At 35.9% G+C, this 19,057-nt stretch overlaps 1 protein-coding gene across 7 annotated transcripts in view; it reads right to left on the reverse strand.

Moving 5' to 3' along the window:
* Positions 1-16,994: 16,994 nt before the first annotated feature.
* ZNF521 (zinc finger protein 521) overlaps positions 16,995-19,057 on the reverse strand; it is a 354,900-nt gene continuing 352,837 nt past the window's right edge. For all 7 annotated transcript variants that reach the window (XM_074276897.1, XM_074276901.1, XM_074276898.1 and 4 more), the window contains one exon: positions 16,995-17,811. In XM_074276897.1, the coding sequence (XP_074132998.1) occupies positions 17,782-17,811 (30 nt within the window). In that variant the 3' untranslated portion in view covers positions 16,995-17,781. The remainder of the gene's footprint in view (positions 17,812-19,057) is intronic.

The following is a 19,057-nucleotide window of genomic DNA, read 5'->3' on the forward strand; positions in this document are numbered from 1 at the left end:
TCTGAAACAGAAAAACAATACCTCTTGGGCAGTTAATTCAGATGAGGCAAATCTTAGATTTTTATACTTCAGATTAAGAGATTTGAAAAGAGCCAATCTTAGACATGCAGACTGCAGCTTTCTGACCCCCAACACATCCCCTCATTACCCATTTGTCGGTAAATTCCAGTGATGTGGGAGATGAGAAAACCTCTCCCTTTCAAAATCACTTTTACAACCAGCCTGTCTCAGTGTCTAAAAGTTTCAACATAGAGACTCATTGTTTCAGTTTAGGATATTGTCTACAGTGATGAATTAAAAATGTATTCTTGAGAAGAGTACCACGGTGGGCTATTCTCAGATATTAACACTTTATTTTAAATTAGTTTATCTGAAATTAGTTAAGTCACTTGTTTGGAAATATCCTTTTAAATCTCTAAGTACGGCTACTACTAAGTACTGAGCTTCTTTTTGATCAAGGCATTTTTGTCTCTATTTCATCAGCTATTTTGTTCATGATGTTATTTATCCTTCATTTTCAAAAAAGGCCAATAGCATCATGGGGTGATGTTTTGATCATGTATGAATTGGATTTAAGGGGGTGGCAGAGTTGAATAAAGTCATCAGTCTTATTCTTTTCCAAAGTCATCAAACTCCAATGTTAAGGCAAAAGTCAGAATGACTGTTGATGGCCCAGTGAATCACCTTGTTATCTTTGATTTCTGACCAAGCTCTGAAGATTCCATATTACCTGCTTCATGATAGTAAGGGGCTATTTGTGCTATTTACAGCCCAAACTGACACATACCCCTCAATGCTTTTGTCTACTATCCTCTTAAGAACATATATTCGTGTGTTAGAAGAGATCTGAGAAATAATCTATTTAAACTTTTTTGTATTTACAGATGAGAAAACTGAGACCTAGAGAGACTAAATGACTTGACTAAACTCATACAGATAATAAGCTAAAGTCAGGACTTAAGCTGAGAGAATCTAATTAATTTATTTCTTCATTCTTTCAGCAGGCAATTATCAAATGCTTTTTGCACCAGGCACTACTAGATGAGGGTATGGGAATTTAGGGACAAAAACAAAAACATTCTCTTCTCTCAGGGAATTTTCATTCTATCAGAAGAAAATCACAAAAAAAGTAAAAATGATGCTTTTCCTGTTGTATCATGCTCTCCATACAGAGGAAATCTTTTTACCATTGACTGTGCCCTAAATGTAAACAACCAGGGTGAAACTTCCTTATTTGTGAATTGAAGGAGATGAGTTAGAGATCAGCTTCTTAAAATGTGGTTTGTGACCCCAATATGGGGTCATGAAATTATGATTTATAATCAGCAAATATTTGATTTATATATCTATTTTATATACCTACATACCTAAGGTTACATAAAAATTTCTTAGATAAAACAGTCTGCTAGAGAAAAATGTTTAAGAAGCCCTATACTAGAGCATGGCTAAAAATCTTCTCAACTTCCCAAATTTGATGCTTCAATGAATCTACATAAATTTTTTTGTTGTTGTTGACAAGTTAACAGTTTGAATTTCTTGTGGTTGGTAAGTTGACTAAGTCCACATAAGGACATTTGAATTATTATGTGCAAAAAGATATTATGGTTGAGATATAGGTATTAGAATGTCAGCAATATAGATCTCATGCCCTTCAAGCTGGCGAAATACCTCAAACTCTGAACCTATCTCCACTTCTCCATTAGTCTACTTGCTTAACTTTGGCAGGATCTAGTTGAATGACCTTCCTAATTTCAGATAGATTAATTTATGAATAAGTGACAATGTATGAAAGAGTCCACTGTGGTATTCCTCTCAGTACATTTTAAAATCACCATTGGAGATAATGCCTAAAACCAAAACAATGGATCTCTAATGTTCACATTTTTAGATGCTCTGACAGATTTGTTGGGGTAATAATTTTGAAAGGGAGGAGGCTTTCATCAATCTCTCACATCATAGGAATTCACCAGCAAATAGTAAATGGCTGTGCTGGGTATCAGAAAGCTATAGTTTCAATGTCTAAAACTGGTTCTTTTCAAATCTGAAACTGCAGTATAAGCAATCCAAGATTTGTATTTTCAGAATTACTTTCCTAAGATTTAATGTTTTTGCTTCACTTCTGATTGCTTTTGCTTTTTTAAAAAACACTATCCTTTCCCCCTAAAATCCTATTAGATGTGACTTAAATCCATCCCATATATCTACCAGAAAACAAGTGCAAGGAAATCTGTAACTGACCCAGGAAGAAGAGGCTCACTAATAAGAGTCAAGTATGGGGTCAAAACTAGACAGATCCCATTAATATGGCAAGTATGGACAGCTAAGCAGGGTACTAGATACAGTGCCAGGCCAGGAATCAAGAACAGCTGAATTCAAATCTGGACTCAAACATATTAGCTCTGTGATACTGGGCAAGTCACTCAGTCCTTTTCTGCCTCATTTTTCTCATCTGCAAAATAAGTTGGAGAAGGAAATGACAAATCACTCGAATTTCTTTGCAAAGAATCCCCAAATGGGGTCACCAAGAATTGGACACAATTGAAATGACTAAATAACAATCATTATTTAGGATCACAGTAGGCAACATAAATAATTTTAATGCTTTCAATCCACACCCCCAATATAATCCTACCATTAAAAAAAGAAAAATAAGACAAAAAGAATGTGACCGAATCAGAAAAAAAATAATGGCAATCTTTCTTTTATTTCAGTTGCAAAAGAGAAGGTATATGAAGAATGTAATGAGAGATATGAAAAAGTGGACCATTTATGTGAGCCAGAAACATGAATGAGCAGGTTCATTATCAAGAAAAAGAGAGGAAGACCCTTCATATGTTGAGTGGACCACTTTTGGAGAATTTATGAAAGGATGTGGACAAAAGTTACGCAAGATAAAAGTAAAATTGGGTTGAAACTGTATTAATGGCTAATGTTTCATAGGTCCATTGAAGTATAGAAGTATGGAAATCATGCTCTATTAATTAGTGGGGAAATGCATGATAAAGAATATTTGGATAACACAGAAGAAAGAGAAACAAAAGTAATAGTGGGGAATTATAGTAGAGACTTCTTGGTCAGATGGAAGACACATTTGATAGATTTCTGATGTAGATCATAACATTAGGAAAACAAGATTAAATGTGGCAATGACAAAGACTTCAACTATCCAGACATTTTCTTAAAGTCTCTTACCACCAAGAGCAAAACTGAATCTTCTTTCCTCTAGGCTAAACATCCTCAGATCTTTTAAACAATTCAATTTCGTCTCACCAAAAGTATTTGAAAAAATTTCTGGGAACCACATTTTTAAAAGACATTGTCAAACTCATATCTACCCAGAGAAGAATGCCAGGATTTTAGGAGGAGCTTAGAAGGTAAGTTATTTGAGAAATATTCCAAGAAGCAGAAATTCTTAAGGTGGCAGAGAAGAGATTTAAGGAGAATGTGCTGGCTTCTTTCAAACATCTGAAAGTCTATGTGGTGCCATTTTCCCATCATGAAGCTCAAATCTCACTCATTGGTGCCCTTTCAATATTTCAAACTGTTTTTTGTGATCTTGGTGTTTCTAAACTCAAGATTCCATGCAGGGACAGGAGGACAGATATTTTCACTCAATCTTTTCCCTATTCCCTAATAATGATGCATCAATCCTCTGATTGTCATCCAACCTTCAATCTTGGACCACATTTTCTAGTTCCTACTGGTAATATGGAAACCACATTTGAAACCTTCATTTATTCAGTAAATACTTATGGATTATTCATTAATTAACATGTGCTATGTGCAAGGCTCTTAATTTATTCTCTTTCTTTATCATCATTATAATCACTACCTCTAGTAATGGGGGGTTTATTGGTGAAAACATGTGAGAGCCATTCAGTGAGATCTGTGCCTGATGAGAGCCTAATTAGAACAATGGCCTGGACCTCCAGAATTTCTTGGAGTATGGTTCATAGTTGTCATAAGAGGCATTCAAGGAAATAACAGAAAGCTCAAGGATTCAAATGAGGCCTGAGGTTACTCTTTCTTCCTTCCCAGGTCATCACAAACAGAGGCAGATGGCTATGGCATTTCCGTCTTGCTGGGAGCTCAGATATTTTCTGGATGTATTTCAGCAGGGTTTGTATCCCTGCTCTCTCACTATAGGCAGCCTTCCTGGATGGAGCCCCAGCTACTGAAATTGTGCATTCATTTTATTAAACTAAGATGACTTGTGGCAAATAATTGAGGTCACTTGGACCTAATTGGAGGAAAGCCAACACTGCCAAGGAGAAAGGCTGGTCATTTTCTCCTCCAGACTATACTTCTTTCTACAAAGTATTTCTTTTTGGGTGACCTATTTAAGAGGTGTCTTTTTAAGTTTAGCCTGCCAGGTCATTGAACAATTCATTTCTTTCAGTTTTATAAGAGTTAGATGACCCTGAAATGGCTTATCAAAGGACTTGTAGAATCTCTTTGCGTAGTAATATAGAAATTGCTATGGGCTGAACCATGTTATCTCTTTAGGCCAATATTTCACTGTCTATGGAAGAAGAAAAAAGCCTATTATTTTTTTAAGAACCCTGAGATACTTGTATATGATGATATAACTAGTAATCCAATGCAGAATTTACTTAGTTACCTGGTGAGTGGTGGGGACAGCAAAATGGCTAGAGTTTGTGGTGAAGGTAGAAAATTGAGCTGCTCCTTGATAGATAATTAAGTCTTAATAAGCAAAAATTAGTGGGAAAGATATTGCAAAGGTGAAGAATAGTCTAAACAGAAGAGCAGAGACAGAAAAACTTGAGGTCTGTTTGAGGGATTTGAGGACAGATTTTTCTAGGGAAGAGATTTCACATGGGGAAATGTTGAGAAATGAAGCTAGAAAATTAGTCTGAAACCAGATTGTGGAAGAACTTGATTGCAAAGCTAAAGTATATGAACAAATATTGTAGGTAGGAGAGATCTGTAGGCAATTTTTGTGACTTCATCACATGACACAATGGAGTTTTAGAAATATGAATTGGCTCTTAGTCATGAGGCTGAATCACAAAAAGAGAGAAATTAGAAGTAGAGAAACTAGGGAGTATATTCTGAAAGCCTAATGAAGTGGTCAGGTTATGAATTAAGATGGTGTGTCGTATATATATATATATATATATATATATATATATATATATATATGTATATTGTGGTTTGAAGTGCTCTCTATGAATTATCGTTCTCATCTTTCCCCTTAACACCTTTGGGGTCATTCATAACCATATCTTAGGAGTTTTTTCTTGAGAATTTTCTCTTTATTCTGATCTCTTTACCCACCCAGAATCTCAGGCTAGATACTGATTAGAGACAAGCCACCAGTCTTTTCTTGGAGCATTTTGGAATCTTAGAATCTCTTATCAGATGATTAGGTCAGTGTCCCCTTGATTGTGTTCTGTGAAATCCTACTTGTGCTCATTATGGATTCTATTATAAAATTTCTATACTGTAGCAGTTTTTTACTCTTTCTATAACATTAAACTAGCGGATATCCAAAAATCTAATTGTATTGTAACTTCGTTGGCATGAAAATAGACTTACTTTTTCCATATGGCTCCCCAAATTTCCATAATCCTCTCCATTTCTGGGACATTTCATGTCTTCCTAACTAGCATGTGTAAGTTCTATCTACTTTGAGCCCCAACTACTACTGCCAAATTTTTGAATGGTAAATAATTATTTAAGGAAGTTTAGTTTTTGGCAAACACACACACACACACACACACACACACACACACACACACACACACACATACACCGAGACCTCTTCCCATCTTCAATTTTCTCCATTCTCTCATAATTCCTCTCTATTCATCCTGTGACATAATCATCAGCTAGTTGACCTTTCTGGATCCTTACCAGCCTTGCCATTCCATGACCTGATTACACCTCCTGTTATTTCCCCGACTGTGGCACATGTATGGAGCCTTTGTAATTTTTGTCTTAGCAAGCTAGCACTCACCCTCTTGTTCCTTTTAGCTAAATGGTGCAATGCCTCTCCCTGGAATACTCACAATTCTCTCTGGGAAGTTTGAATGCCTCCTGTAATTTAGTTAAACAGCTTTTAGGTATCTCTGAGAAACTTGCTACTCATGAAAGGTAAGTGGATTCGTGCACTTGATACTATCAACCTCTTAATGTCCATCTGGGGCTACTTGTGTCCATGTGACTTCATCTTTTCCCCAAACTGCAGTGAAGGGACAATCAGTGCATGAGTTTTCATCCCATTTGCTGTTGCTCTGTTTACTCTTCCTTTATTTACATAACTAGAGATTCAACATCCTAACATGTTTTGCAAGCTGTCATGACATGAGAAGCTAGTAATATGCTATATTTTGCTTGCTAACATATTTTTGACATATTTTAGCTTTTGATTATAAGATTGCATCTTTGCCTGCTACCATCTGTCTCAACTCAGTGGCACTCTGGCATTTACAAAAACAGTAGGGTATAATATTTCTTATATACTTGCACTCTCCTGTAAACATGCTATTTTCAGTCTTAACCAATATGTCATACTTTCACACATGGAGCCTGAAATGTTTGATATCTTGTGAGATCTGCCAGGGATAAGGAACATATCATCTTATCCAAGTTGGCTTGAATGGAAAACGTATTAATGAGGAGAATGGGACTGGTATCCAACTTTTTCCCAGAGCTGGCATATTATATGTGTTCTCTTCTGTAGACTAAGTTTATTCTTTGATGAGCATAATTAAGATCTTCAATAGAAAAAAATTCTTAGACTTTGTTAAAATAGGGCCCAAATTCTCGAGGTGAGCTTTTTTAGTGTAAAAAAAAATCTGTCCTTATACATTTAGCAAGAGGACATTTTTTTATTCATGGTTTCTTATTCCCTCCTCTTTCCTCACTCTTTAGAGGAGACGACACAAGCTTTAGCCCAAAGGAGTATCTTGGTTCATAACTATGCTGACAGCAATAAGTGTGTAACACAGGACAGGACATGACTTTGTGTTCAAACAATGCATTGGGGGAAAGGCAAAAAAATTGGTGCAGGCCTAACATCCATTTGCTTAAATGAATTTCTTATGCTACTGAATTACACCCATCAGGCCAAGAAACTGTCAACTATTGACATTTTCTTTTCTCCCCATGTTCTGTGTTGAGAGCAGATATATTTGTCATGGAATAGAGCCAGGGCTTGATACAGTATATGTCTTTTCCAACTGGGGAAAATCTCCTATTATTTGTAATCTCAGTCAATAGCTTCATTGTTTTAAGGTAAGAATGTGACATAATTTGGCTTTTACACATACAGACCTAATAGCTTAAAAATGATCTTTGAACTTTTTAAAGAATCATTTTTAAAAGTGATATTAGTAGTCGTTACCTGTATATGACTTATTACTGAAAGAGAATGGCTATTGGGCCAACAGTAGAATGATTTTATTTCTTATCACAGTGGATTATTTAGGTGCTGAGATGAGACAAGCAATATTCAACAGTACTGGATCATGAGTTTTTCCTGGGGACAGCCCCATCTGGAATTTTGGTAGATGAGGAGACCAAAGAGTAACAGAAAAACAGAGGCAAGGAATTTTTTTTCAAATTCATAATGAATGCTGAATTCCAAGTTTGCAAAACAGGGCTTTCTGGAAATAATATGACTTCATCCATGTTAACGAAACTTTGAGATGCTCAGCATTATTTGGTTTCTGAGAAAAAAAAAGGAAGAGTGGGTAGAGACTGGGCAGATTCCAAGTGATTGTAGCATGTGAATTTTCCTGAGCACTATAATCAAGAATCAGCAAGATTTCATTGACTATCTCCTTAAAACTATTAAGTACTGAGATAAAAGTAGAAAAAAGCTTCAAGATATGACCTCTGATCTCAGAGAACTTAAAATTCAGCTAAAAAGACAAAACTTGAATACATGAAGCAATTTAAGAAAAATGAAATGCTGAACCCTGGGGTTATATTATTGGTACTAATAGAATTACAAATGGATAATAAATTTTCAGAGAATGGAGAGCTTAGTATCTAGTTAAGTAGTTCCAGATAATGTTGGATGAGTAGTTTCAATGAGTACAATGAAGGAAGGAAACTGTAAGTTTGGAAGAATAACATGACCAAAGGCAAAGAGACGATAATGATCTAACTTATAAGGAAACAGTGAGTAAATCAATTTAAATGGGTAATATATGCAGATAAGGTTAGATAGTTATGATGGGTCAAGTTTATGGAGAATGGTGAAATTCAGGCAGAGGAGATATGTCATGGTTTGGTCAATCAATTTGTCGTCCAATCTTGTCTTTCCCCTGTAGATCCTAAAATGCCAATTTCATCATGTCACTTCTCAATTCAAGACCAATGGGAAGCTAGGATTAACAATTTGAACATTATTTTAGCAATCACAGTGATGGGTGTCTAGATTAGAGCTGGTGGTAATGTGAATGAAGGGATTTTCATCATGAGAATTTTTTTTTTTTTTTTTTTTTTTTAGGCTGGGGTTAAGTGACTTGCCCAGGGTCACACAGCTAGGAAGTGTTAAGTGGCTGAGACTAGATTTGAACTCGGGTCCTCCTGAATTCAGGGCTGGTGCTCTATCCACTGTGCCACCTAGCTGCCACGGGATTTTAAAATTAAATATTTGGTCAAAACTATTGTAGAAAGTGATCTGAGAAATATAAGATGTATTACAAATGGTTTTTGTCCTTGAGGATTTTTTTATTATTATTACTATTATTAACAGATACACATATTTACACACACATATATACATACTTATATAGATAAAATGTATATATAGATTTGGATATGTATATAACACACACACACATATATATGCAAATACTCATCAATCAGCTTATTTTATATATATATATATAAAGTATGTGTGTATATGTATAAAAAAGATATACAAAATATATGAGACTGATTAAAAACCAGCTCATTTCATATATATACATATAGATACACAGATATATGACATTCCTGGCTAGATGTGCTTTCATTTATTTGTCATGAACAAGTATTAAAAAGAAAAATATTTAGTTATTTTTGCATTCTGTACTACTTGGTATTAGCAAACATTTTGGAAATTTTTGCTTATAAATTATATAAAATAAAGTATTTTACTGCTAAATATATCCTCATATCTGTATGCATAAATATAAATATATGTTCATACATTTATATGTTTGAATAAATATATGTACCTATTTATAATTTTATATATGTATCTGTGTATACATACATATGCATATACACACATGTGATCAATCTTCATTATTCATAGATTCTGTACTTGTGAATTCACCTATTCACTAAATTTATTTGTAACCCTCAAATCAATACTCAGACACTTTTGTGGTCATTTGTGAACATGTGCAGAGCAGGGAAAAATTTGAGTCTCCTGATGTGTGTATATTCCAAGCTGAGGCTGAGCAAGGCAAAGCTCTGCCTTCTTTTTTCAGCTCTAATAGTATAAACAAGTGTCCTTTTCCACAGTCTATTTTGTGCCATGTTTTTCACATTTTTGTGCTTTTTCTTGGTGATTTTGTTGTTTAAAATGACCCTCAAATATAGTGCTGAAGTGCCTTCTAGTGTTCCTAATTCTAAGAATACTGTGAAGAAAATAGAGAAAATACATGTGTTAGATAAGCTGGGTTCAGGCATGAGTTATAGTGCCATTGGCCTTGAATTCTATGTTAATGAATCAACAGTGCCATGCATCCAGAAAAAGAAAAGAAGAGCCACCAATCTGTACTTAAGGTTGTGCCAGAAAGTGCTTAAGTAAATATTGGGATCCAGAGATTTACCTAACCCTTAATTCCTTAGGAACAATGGTTCAGTATATCATTTGCAGCAACTTTATACAACATGCAAATGCAAGAACCAACTGCAGATGTGTGTGCACATATATGTGTGTGTGTGTGTATAAGTTTCTGCAGAACACACATATAAGCATAAGTACAAACATATGAAATGAAATGACAAATGTAGTAGAAATTTAGTGGAGGGTGAGCTCAGGATAGTTTGAATTGACCAGGAAATAATTCATTAAGAAATTGGGACTCCAAATGAGGCATTCTCAAAATATGACTAAAAAAATATATATATAAAAGATAGTTGGGCAAAGGGATCCTACCCCCACTCTTCCAGCATCCCTGAAAAGGGATGGTTGTCCTGCTCACATGGGAATGCTGCCACCTGGTGTGATGGTGACTTTAAAAGTCAATGCACACAACTTTAAAATCCACCCTTCAACAATTCTTTTAAAACAAGTAGCTTGTTCTCCTTATGATAAATAAAAGATGATTAATAGCCCTCCCCCCCAAAAAAAAAAGAAATGGGATTTATACTAAACTGTTCAAGAATCCATATTAAATTCTCATAATATGGTGTGTCCTGAATAACACAGGGGAGAGGGGAAAGTATACTATCAGGTTATCAAAGGAGGAAATAACTGATCCAGGTTGAAATGGAACAGATAAAAGTTCTCTTGCCAAACAACAGAAAGGATTAAGTAGTAAATAGCTGATGTATTTTTTTAACCTGAACAAGATTGAGAAACAGTCTTTCTAAAATGATAGTACTTGTGCTTGACTTGAAAGGATGGGCAGAATTTGGAGAGCAGAAAAGAAAAGGATGGGAATTCTAGGCTAGTTCTAGGCTTCTAAAGAGTCCTTCTGAACAGTTTCCCCATTCCTAAAAGTTTTTGAACAAAGATTCAATTTCCTTCTATTAGTGCCTTGGTGCTTAATCAATGGCTGTCAAATTAAACTGTTGAACCGATATTTTGGAGAGTATTCTTGGTCAGGCTTAGTTTGCATTAAGAGTCTCTAAGGTTCCTTTCATTTCTTAGAACCTGTGATTCTACTCTTACCTTCCCACCATTCCCATAAACTCACAGAATCATAACATCAGTGGGACTTACTGACCAGAAGAGTGAAATAACAAAAACAGCATTATGTTAAGATTAATCTCATGGTAGTATAAAGGAGATATTGGAAGTTTGAAACAATGAAACCTGTTGTTATTGTTGAATTTGACTCTTTGTGACCTTTTTGGGGGGTTTCTTGGAAAACCAAAGAGTATTTTTTCATTTCCTTCTTCAGTCCATTTTATTGATGAGAAACTAAGGCAAACAGGGTTAAGTGTCATTCCCAGGGTCACACATTAATATCTAAGGATGGATTGAACTTAGGAAGATGAGTCTGACTGATTCCAGGCCAAGTGGTCTATGCATTGCCCCATTTAACAGAGAAACCTGTTAGGAATCTTTAACAATTGTCTTGTCTGTATGAGATAATCAGGATTTGAACATGTGGGGCATGGAGGATGACAATAGAAACAGAAAGAGTGAGATGGATGCAAGAGGGAAAATATATAAAATTCAGTGACTGGCTAAAGTCTATTTTTTTCTAATATTTCAGAGTGGGCAAGAAGAATAAACATTGAGGAAAAGTGATTGGAATGATGATTGGGACATAATAGTTACCATTATCGTAGCAGTTTTGGAAGAATAATGAGGATAATTACCACATTTCCCATGGTTGAGGATAGTGGGTGGTGAGGAAATTGAAATGGTGGGTTGGAAAAATTTGATGGAAAACAAAAAGAAAAAAACTAAATAATTTAAAGGACAATAGAATCAATGTAAGAATTCTTCAAGAGAAGGGAAGGCCTTTGATTATTAAAGCTTCTAAGGAAAAAGCCACTGGAAAGTGAAAGACTAATAATGCTAGGTATAGACATTTATACAGTATGGGTCAGATGTTCTGGACTATCTTGGAGCCAGAATTACCAAGGGCTTTCTGAAGGGAAGGGCCAATGACAATGCAAGGATCCAAGCGATGGCATTCTACTTTATGGTCTCTGAATATTTATGATAATAAAGGTCTTGGAAGGAAATGAAAAAGGGAACACGACAATGACTGCACTACTGAAAGAAAGAGAGTAAACTTTTCCTCTGGCAGAAGAGAAAGATGAAAGTTTAGAAGAAATATTCTGAGATGGAGAGGAAGGATGATGGGGAACTCATGCTAGGTAACTTAATTTTTTCTGGCTATGTTTATACAAAAGAATGTAAACTCCTTGAGGATAGAGACTATTTTTCACTTTGTCTTTGCATTTTCCAAATCACTGCGTTTCGTATTGCAAGCATTTAACAAAAGTCTATTTTTTAAAAATTGGCATAGAGGAGAGTTATCAATCTTCAAGTTTAGAGGGAGATTAGGCAATAAATTCAACCAACAGAGAGAGTAAAACCAAATCATTAGTTATAAGGTCATTCAGACCTCAAAGTGGATATTTTTGCCTCTTATTCAGCCTGTATTGATTAGATGTACTAACTAATTTCCAAATCTTCACCTTTGTTTGAAGCTTTGTAAATAGAGCTTCTGTATAGCAAGAAATTCTTGTCTACACATGGGAGATTCTGAAGGGATGGGAAGAAAGTTCCACATTGCTTTCAAGGAAACTTAACATCCCATAGGGATAATAAAATACTTCTCTCATTTTCTATCACTCGTTATGTCTTAAGGCTACATGGTCAACTTGTCTTTGGGATACACAGAAATCAATGTGGAAACTGTGAGGTTTTTAAGAAGGCAGAAATCTTAAAATAATAGATTTAGATCTTAGAAAAGACCTTATTAGCTATCAAACTTCATTTTGTTGTTGAGTTGTTTAAGTCCATGTGGGATTTTCTTGGCAAATATACTGAAGCGTTTCTTCCTTTTTTCTTTCCTTCTTTCTTTCCTCTTTTCTTCTTCCTTTCTTTTTTCTTTTCTTCCTCCTCCTTCCCTTCTTTCCTTCCTTCCTTCCTTCTTTCCTTCCTTCCTTCCTTCCTTCCTTCCTTCCTTCCTTCCTTCCTTCCTTCCTTCCTTCCTTCCTTCCTTCCTTCCTTCCTTCCTTCCTTCCTTCCTTCCTTCCTTCCTTCCTTCCTTCCTTCCTTCCTTCCTTCCTTCTTTTTCTTTCTTTCAGATGAAGAAAATGAGGAGCTGAGAGATTTATTAAGTTGCCAGGATTTCACAGCTAGTAATATTTAAATAAGATTTTAGAATCTGAAACCAATTCTATCTCTTTTCCAATCCAGGATCCCACTAAGCAACACTGCCTCTTACCTTTGAAAAAGTGAAATTTGGTCTATGTGTAGATACTAAGGATGTACTCATGACCTAGTTAACCAAACTACTTGTAAATTTTACAGGGGTGTCACAGAAGATCGGAGAACTAGAGTCTTCTGTAGGTGATATAGTAGATCAACTATTACTAGCACCCATGTGGTACACTGGGAAAGAATCACTTTCCCACCAGCCTCATGGAATGCACTCCCACAGATTGTGTGTATATTGTTTGGGCTGTTTTTCATATACTCCACAGCTGGGAATTCAAGATGCTATACTTAGGCAAAAGTCCATGAAGGAATTAATTGATATGAGCCAGAAGTTGATTGCCATTTAAGTACTCAGTCCCTACCATTGCCAAGTTTCCCTCTTTGCAGAAGGAACTGTGCTCGCCTGCAAACTGGCTCACTCAGGATGTGAGCACAAGATGGAATTCAACCTTTAATGTGCTGCAACACCTGCTTGGAAATAAAGGGGCTCTGTATCTTGTCCTCCCAAGGAGCTGACAGCTGACTTCATTACTGTGGAATCTGGCCGAGATAGCTGTGGCTACTCCTCATCCCTCTGAGATAGAGGCCCAAGGGGAAGTGCCAAGTGGGCCTGGGTGGCAGGCAGGGGCTCTGCCAGCAACCCATGCTGAGCCACTTTACTCTAAATCATCCCTCTCCCTCACATGAGTGGAGTTCTCATTACCTTCCATGCATGCTCCTTCCCTGTCCATGAGATAGATGGTAAGAGGACCTGGCCTTTGGAGCTCTGGGTAAATGGAGAGCCATACGTTCTGCCACGGTATCCAACTTTCTGAATTAATTTTCTTTCTTGGAGATTCAAGAATATCCTGCCCAAATGGGGCAATAGAAAAAAATGAAAATACTTTAGAGACTATCAGGCTAATCACCCACAAAAAACAGAATCCTAAAGGGTAAGAACTCTCTTGTCTCCAAAATATTTATCATATTTATGAGAGAATTGGCAACACATGGGGAATAGATAGTAGTATTTTGGAAAGAAGGCTAGACAGGGAGACAGGAAGACGAGAGATCTCTGCCGTAAGTCTTTACTCTTTAGCCCTGAGTATGCCTTTCATTGCTCTGGGCCTTAATAAAGTCTAAAAATTCTTGAAAAATTCTTGTACTGAATTGGTAAAGAGAAAGGACTTTACAAATCTGAAAGATATATAGAAATGAGGTAACTTGGGCCACACTAACCGATTACTTTGGGTCTCAGATTCCTTATTTGTGAAATAAAAGAATGGAATGGGTAAACTTTAAAGCCCCTTACTATTTTAACTTTCCAAGGAAAGGAATAAAAAAAGGTTAGACTGAGAATGGTCCTAATGAAGTAGACACTTTTTCAACAATTAACTGACCTGTCCAAGGTCATACCATAGGATGTGTCAGAATCAGGAATGGAACACAGTTTTTTCTGTCTTCTAGACCACTTATCAATTCTTATCAACTGTTCCACATTGCCTACTGTAGGATTCTCTGTAAAAGTGGCCAATCCTGGAACCTTCTTTCTGTGATTAAATCTGAGTTGTTAGCATATTGCAACAGCACTATGTTTAGTCATATGAATCTCCCCCACCCCAACTGGTACAAACATAAGGCTATGGGACTTCATAATCATTCTAACTTCCTGGGGTTTACTTGGCAGTCTTATCCCTCTGTTTGTAAAGAGATGCTGTCAAAGGTAACTCAAGACCTATCCACCATCACCTGCTTTCATAGAGAATACAGAACGACTTATGTCTTTTTTTTGTAAAATACAACCCACTCATTAGTAATCATAAGTTTTAAAGCTTTAAAAAAAAACCATGATGGAGTGTGGCTATTCATTTTAAATGCAAAATCTTGAATAGACCAGAGATTTTAATTTTTTTAAATATAGCTGAGTATTTTAATTATGAATGCACTTGCAGCATATTCTCAGCATGCTTCATTATTTATGTTGCCAGTGAAAAAGCTTTTTAATTAAATAGCATGCTGACAATCCATTGTGGAATGTATAGATGTAGGTTTCACTAGCTTTAAAAAGCTAAATCTATGTATGCATATATATGAGACACATTGGTGAAACCGCGCAGTTATACATACTTTAATCACTATGAAATAGTTGTTTCCTAAATGGATTTAAAACTGGGTTCAAACTTTAGTTTTTGAGAGCTAAGTAATCTGTCAGTGATATAGCTGGTTATTAATATTTAAATTTTTCCACTGACTTGAAGTTGCAATGAGTTTATCCTTGAGGTCAGTGATACCCCAAGTTTCATCATCAGATGGCAGGGACGGGGTTAGGACATAAAAGGCCACCAAGTCAAACCTGCTCATTTTACAGATGAAATTAGAGGGAGAATGACTTTTCTAAGATCATTCATTTAGAAAGTGTTAGAGCAGATACATGAATCTATGAATTTTTTTTGATTCCACAATTCGTTTTCTTTGTTATCCATATTGATTACTAAGAAAGAATAGCAGCTGTAGCAGCTAAGTGGAATGACAGTTTGTGCCTTGGTTTCCCTGTTCTGAAAGATGCTATGAGAATTTCTGCTGTTTCACAATAATCATTGGGTGTTATTGGAGAATCAAAATGATAACAAATTGAATTTTACTTAAAATCTGACAGCTTAGATACTACTTTCTCTACTATCAAGCTCAGAATATAGATTATTATTCTCATTTCTTAAAATAAAGAAACTGAGGTTTGGAATAGTGACTTGATTCCGATCCTCCACACAGGACCTTTCAAGACGATAAAGTAATCCAGTGGATAGAGAACTGAGTCAGGATTCAAAAAGATCTGAGTTCAAAAGCAGCCTCAGACATTTACTAGCTATGTGACCTTGGACAAGTCACTTAATGTCTGTCTGCCTCAGTTTCCTTATCTACAAAATAGGAGTTAATTTCATAGGGTTATTATAAGGATCAAAAGAGATAATATTTTTAAAGTGCTTAATACAGTGGCTGGCACATGGTGGGCATCTGCTTTCCTTCCCTCTGCATTGTGATGATAATGCCATGAATAATTGAGACCAGAGTCCTCAGAAGGGAATTGGAGGGAGCAGGATTAATTCTGAATGAGAGCTGTTTTTTAATATTAAGTCTTCTCACTGTTCCCCAGGATTAGGTCAGAAGGAAGCAAGGTTGTTCCAACCAATTTGGACTTTTCCAATTGGATATATATGTCAGGATTCAACCTATACCTTGCAATTGTCCCATATTTCCTTTCAGCTAAACTCTGACTGTGGAGCTCCTATTCACGTTATTAACCATTTTCCCAGAATAGCATCAGTAGGGGGGAATGGGGTGTGATGCATGAACATACTGTTTCTGTCATCATCCTGGATTTATGGCTGGGTGAACTGAGTCTAGAAGATAAAGCCACTTGGACAAAATCACATTGGCAGCCAGTGTCAGGCCTAGAACTCCTAACCATCTGACTCCCATTTCTGTGCTTTGTCTATTGTATGAACAGGGCTGCTCCTTAAATACACATGAGCCAAACTGCCTCTCAAATTGCAGCGATCTACTTTGAGTTCAGATTTGCACAGCATGACATGAATTGGGCTGCAAATTATGCAGAAAACAGCCATCTCATCCATCTGTGATGTCAGAATTTTCAAGTACAATGTGACCTGTTAGGATCTCGATGAGCTGAAGTATATCGGTCTGATTCTTATCCTATGTAACATGATGGAAATGCTCCCAGCTGAATTTGGCCCCATGTGAGAAGGTTAAAAATGATTGAGGTTATAATGTACAGCAGCAGAACAGTGCCTGAGATAGTCTCTCAAGAGCAGGTTTCCTATCCAAGGGTGCAACCAATTAGGTTTTTAATGGTAGAGTAACTGGGGGGAAAAGAAAACACAGATACACTCATACATAATGGTAAACTGAATTTATTTCCTCTTGGAAAACAATTCCAGTAATCTCCAGGTTCAGACCGCAGAGTAAACATTAATAACAATAACATACAGGTTAGTTCAACTGATTCAAGAATTTGGCTGTGTGAAATCATTAAGGAAAATTTTGAACACTCAAAAGCTTCAAATGGTATCCAGGAAAAAAAAAGTTTCTTTGACAATCTACATAACAACTATTGCATATATGATAATGCTATCTGTCATATCGCAAGGCTTACAAATATATATATATGGGCCTTATTCAGTTGTGGGTTTCTGCTCTGTGAGAAAATCTCTTCACGGTTTGCAAGAATTTTCAGCAATAAAAAATAGTCTTGAGTTCAATGGTTGAAATACCAAAAAGAGAGATTCCAGACCTAAGTATACAGAAAAAGAAGCCCCAACATAGCTGTGATGTAGAAACTCAGTTATTTTGGATTCTTCTTCCTTGAAAGTAATACTTCCACTTAAGCCTTTTTGCTTGTATTTTTTAAAATCTTGCTTGAATAGGGCCCAAGTCCACTTGTCTTTATAAGACCATTTTAGTATCAGACAACATAATACATGTGCAACACTTTATATACAAGTCTATCCGGTACTCAAAAGTTCAAACACATGAACATCCAACAGTTTTGATAATACAAGTCTTATGATACAATACAAGGTTTCTGAATAATATACATTAACAATGAAGGTTTCGTGCAAAGAGTAAAACATGTTCCCTTTTTGTGCCACAAAAGAAATTGTCCTCAAGAGACAGGCCTTGCACTAACTGCTGTGTTGGGTCATCGTATGGTTCTGGAAAAAAAAAAAAGAAAGAGAAAAAAATTAAAGAGAAAAAAGCATACATTATTTTACTTTACTATAAGTCTTTCTATAATAATAATAGTAATAGCTAACATTTATATGGTAACTACTATGTGCCAGGTGCTTTATAATTATTATCCTATTTGATTCTCACATCATCCCTAAGAGGTAACTATTATTATTATTCCCATTTTATAGATGAGGAAACTGAGGCAATTCATGATTTGTCCAGTGCTACACTGTTAGAAAGTTTATGAATCCAGATTTGAATTTAGAATTTTCTGACCCCAGGACCAGCTCTCTATCCAGTGTGCTACCTCACTGACCCATTTCACAAGTACTTTTCAGCTTTGTTGTGTTTCTTTCTTTATCTGTGATTTCACTAATTAGGGATCTGGGTAGGAGGGAGAGGGAACAGCTTAGAGGAACTCCTAGTAATATAAGATGCTCTGATTTACTACTTTGAATTTGGGAGTTTTCTAGGGAATTTGAGAGATGATGTCATTTGTCTAGGATCATACAGTTAAGTTAGTGCTTTCAAAATGTAGGTGACTTGTCCAGACACCAGGAAATACATTCATGTTGTACAAAAGGAAAATTGACCATTATATTCCTGGATTGTGATTATTTCCATTAATTAATTTTTTTTTTTTTAAATCTGCCTAATATAGAGACAGCATAGTACTGTATAAAACACACTGACTTTGGAGTCTAAGGACCTCCATTCAAATCCCATCTCTACTATTTGCATTTATTTCTATCACTTCAGGCAAGTCACTTCATTTAAGGACTCATTTTTCTCATCTATCAAATGATGAGCTTGAGTTAAATGACCTTTGAAGTATCTTCTGGCTCTATGTTCCAAATGTTGTTAAATTATGTCTGATCTTTGTGACCCTCTGAGGTTTTCTTGGCAAGGATACTGTAGTGGTTTGCCATTTTATTTTTCAGAGGATTAAGGTAAACAGAGGCTAAGTGGCTTGCCAGGGTCACACAGTTAGTGTCTGAGGTCAAACTTGAACTCGGGTCTTTTTGATTTTATTCTAGTGCTTTACCCACTGAGCCACCTAGCTACTTCCTATGTTCTAAATACATGAAAAAGAAAAACAGAACACTGTTATTTACAGATATTCTGAATATTCTATGCATTTAAAATTTCCATGACTGATTTTGTTTTAAATTGCTATTTATAGACTACCTCCTCAAAGAAGTCTTTCCTGACCACCTTATCCTCCCC

This window comes from Sminthopsis crassicaudata, chromosome 1 (genome assembly GCF_048593235.1).
Source record: "Sminthopsis crassicaudata isolate SCR6 chromosome 1, ASM4859323v1, whole genome shotgun sequence".
Lineage (NCBI taxonomy): Eukaryota > Metazoa > Chordata > Mammalia > Dasyuromorphia > Dasyuridae > Sminthopsis > Sminthopsis crassicaudata.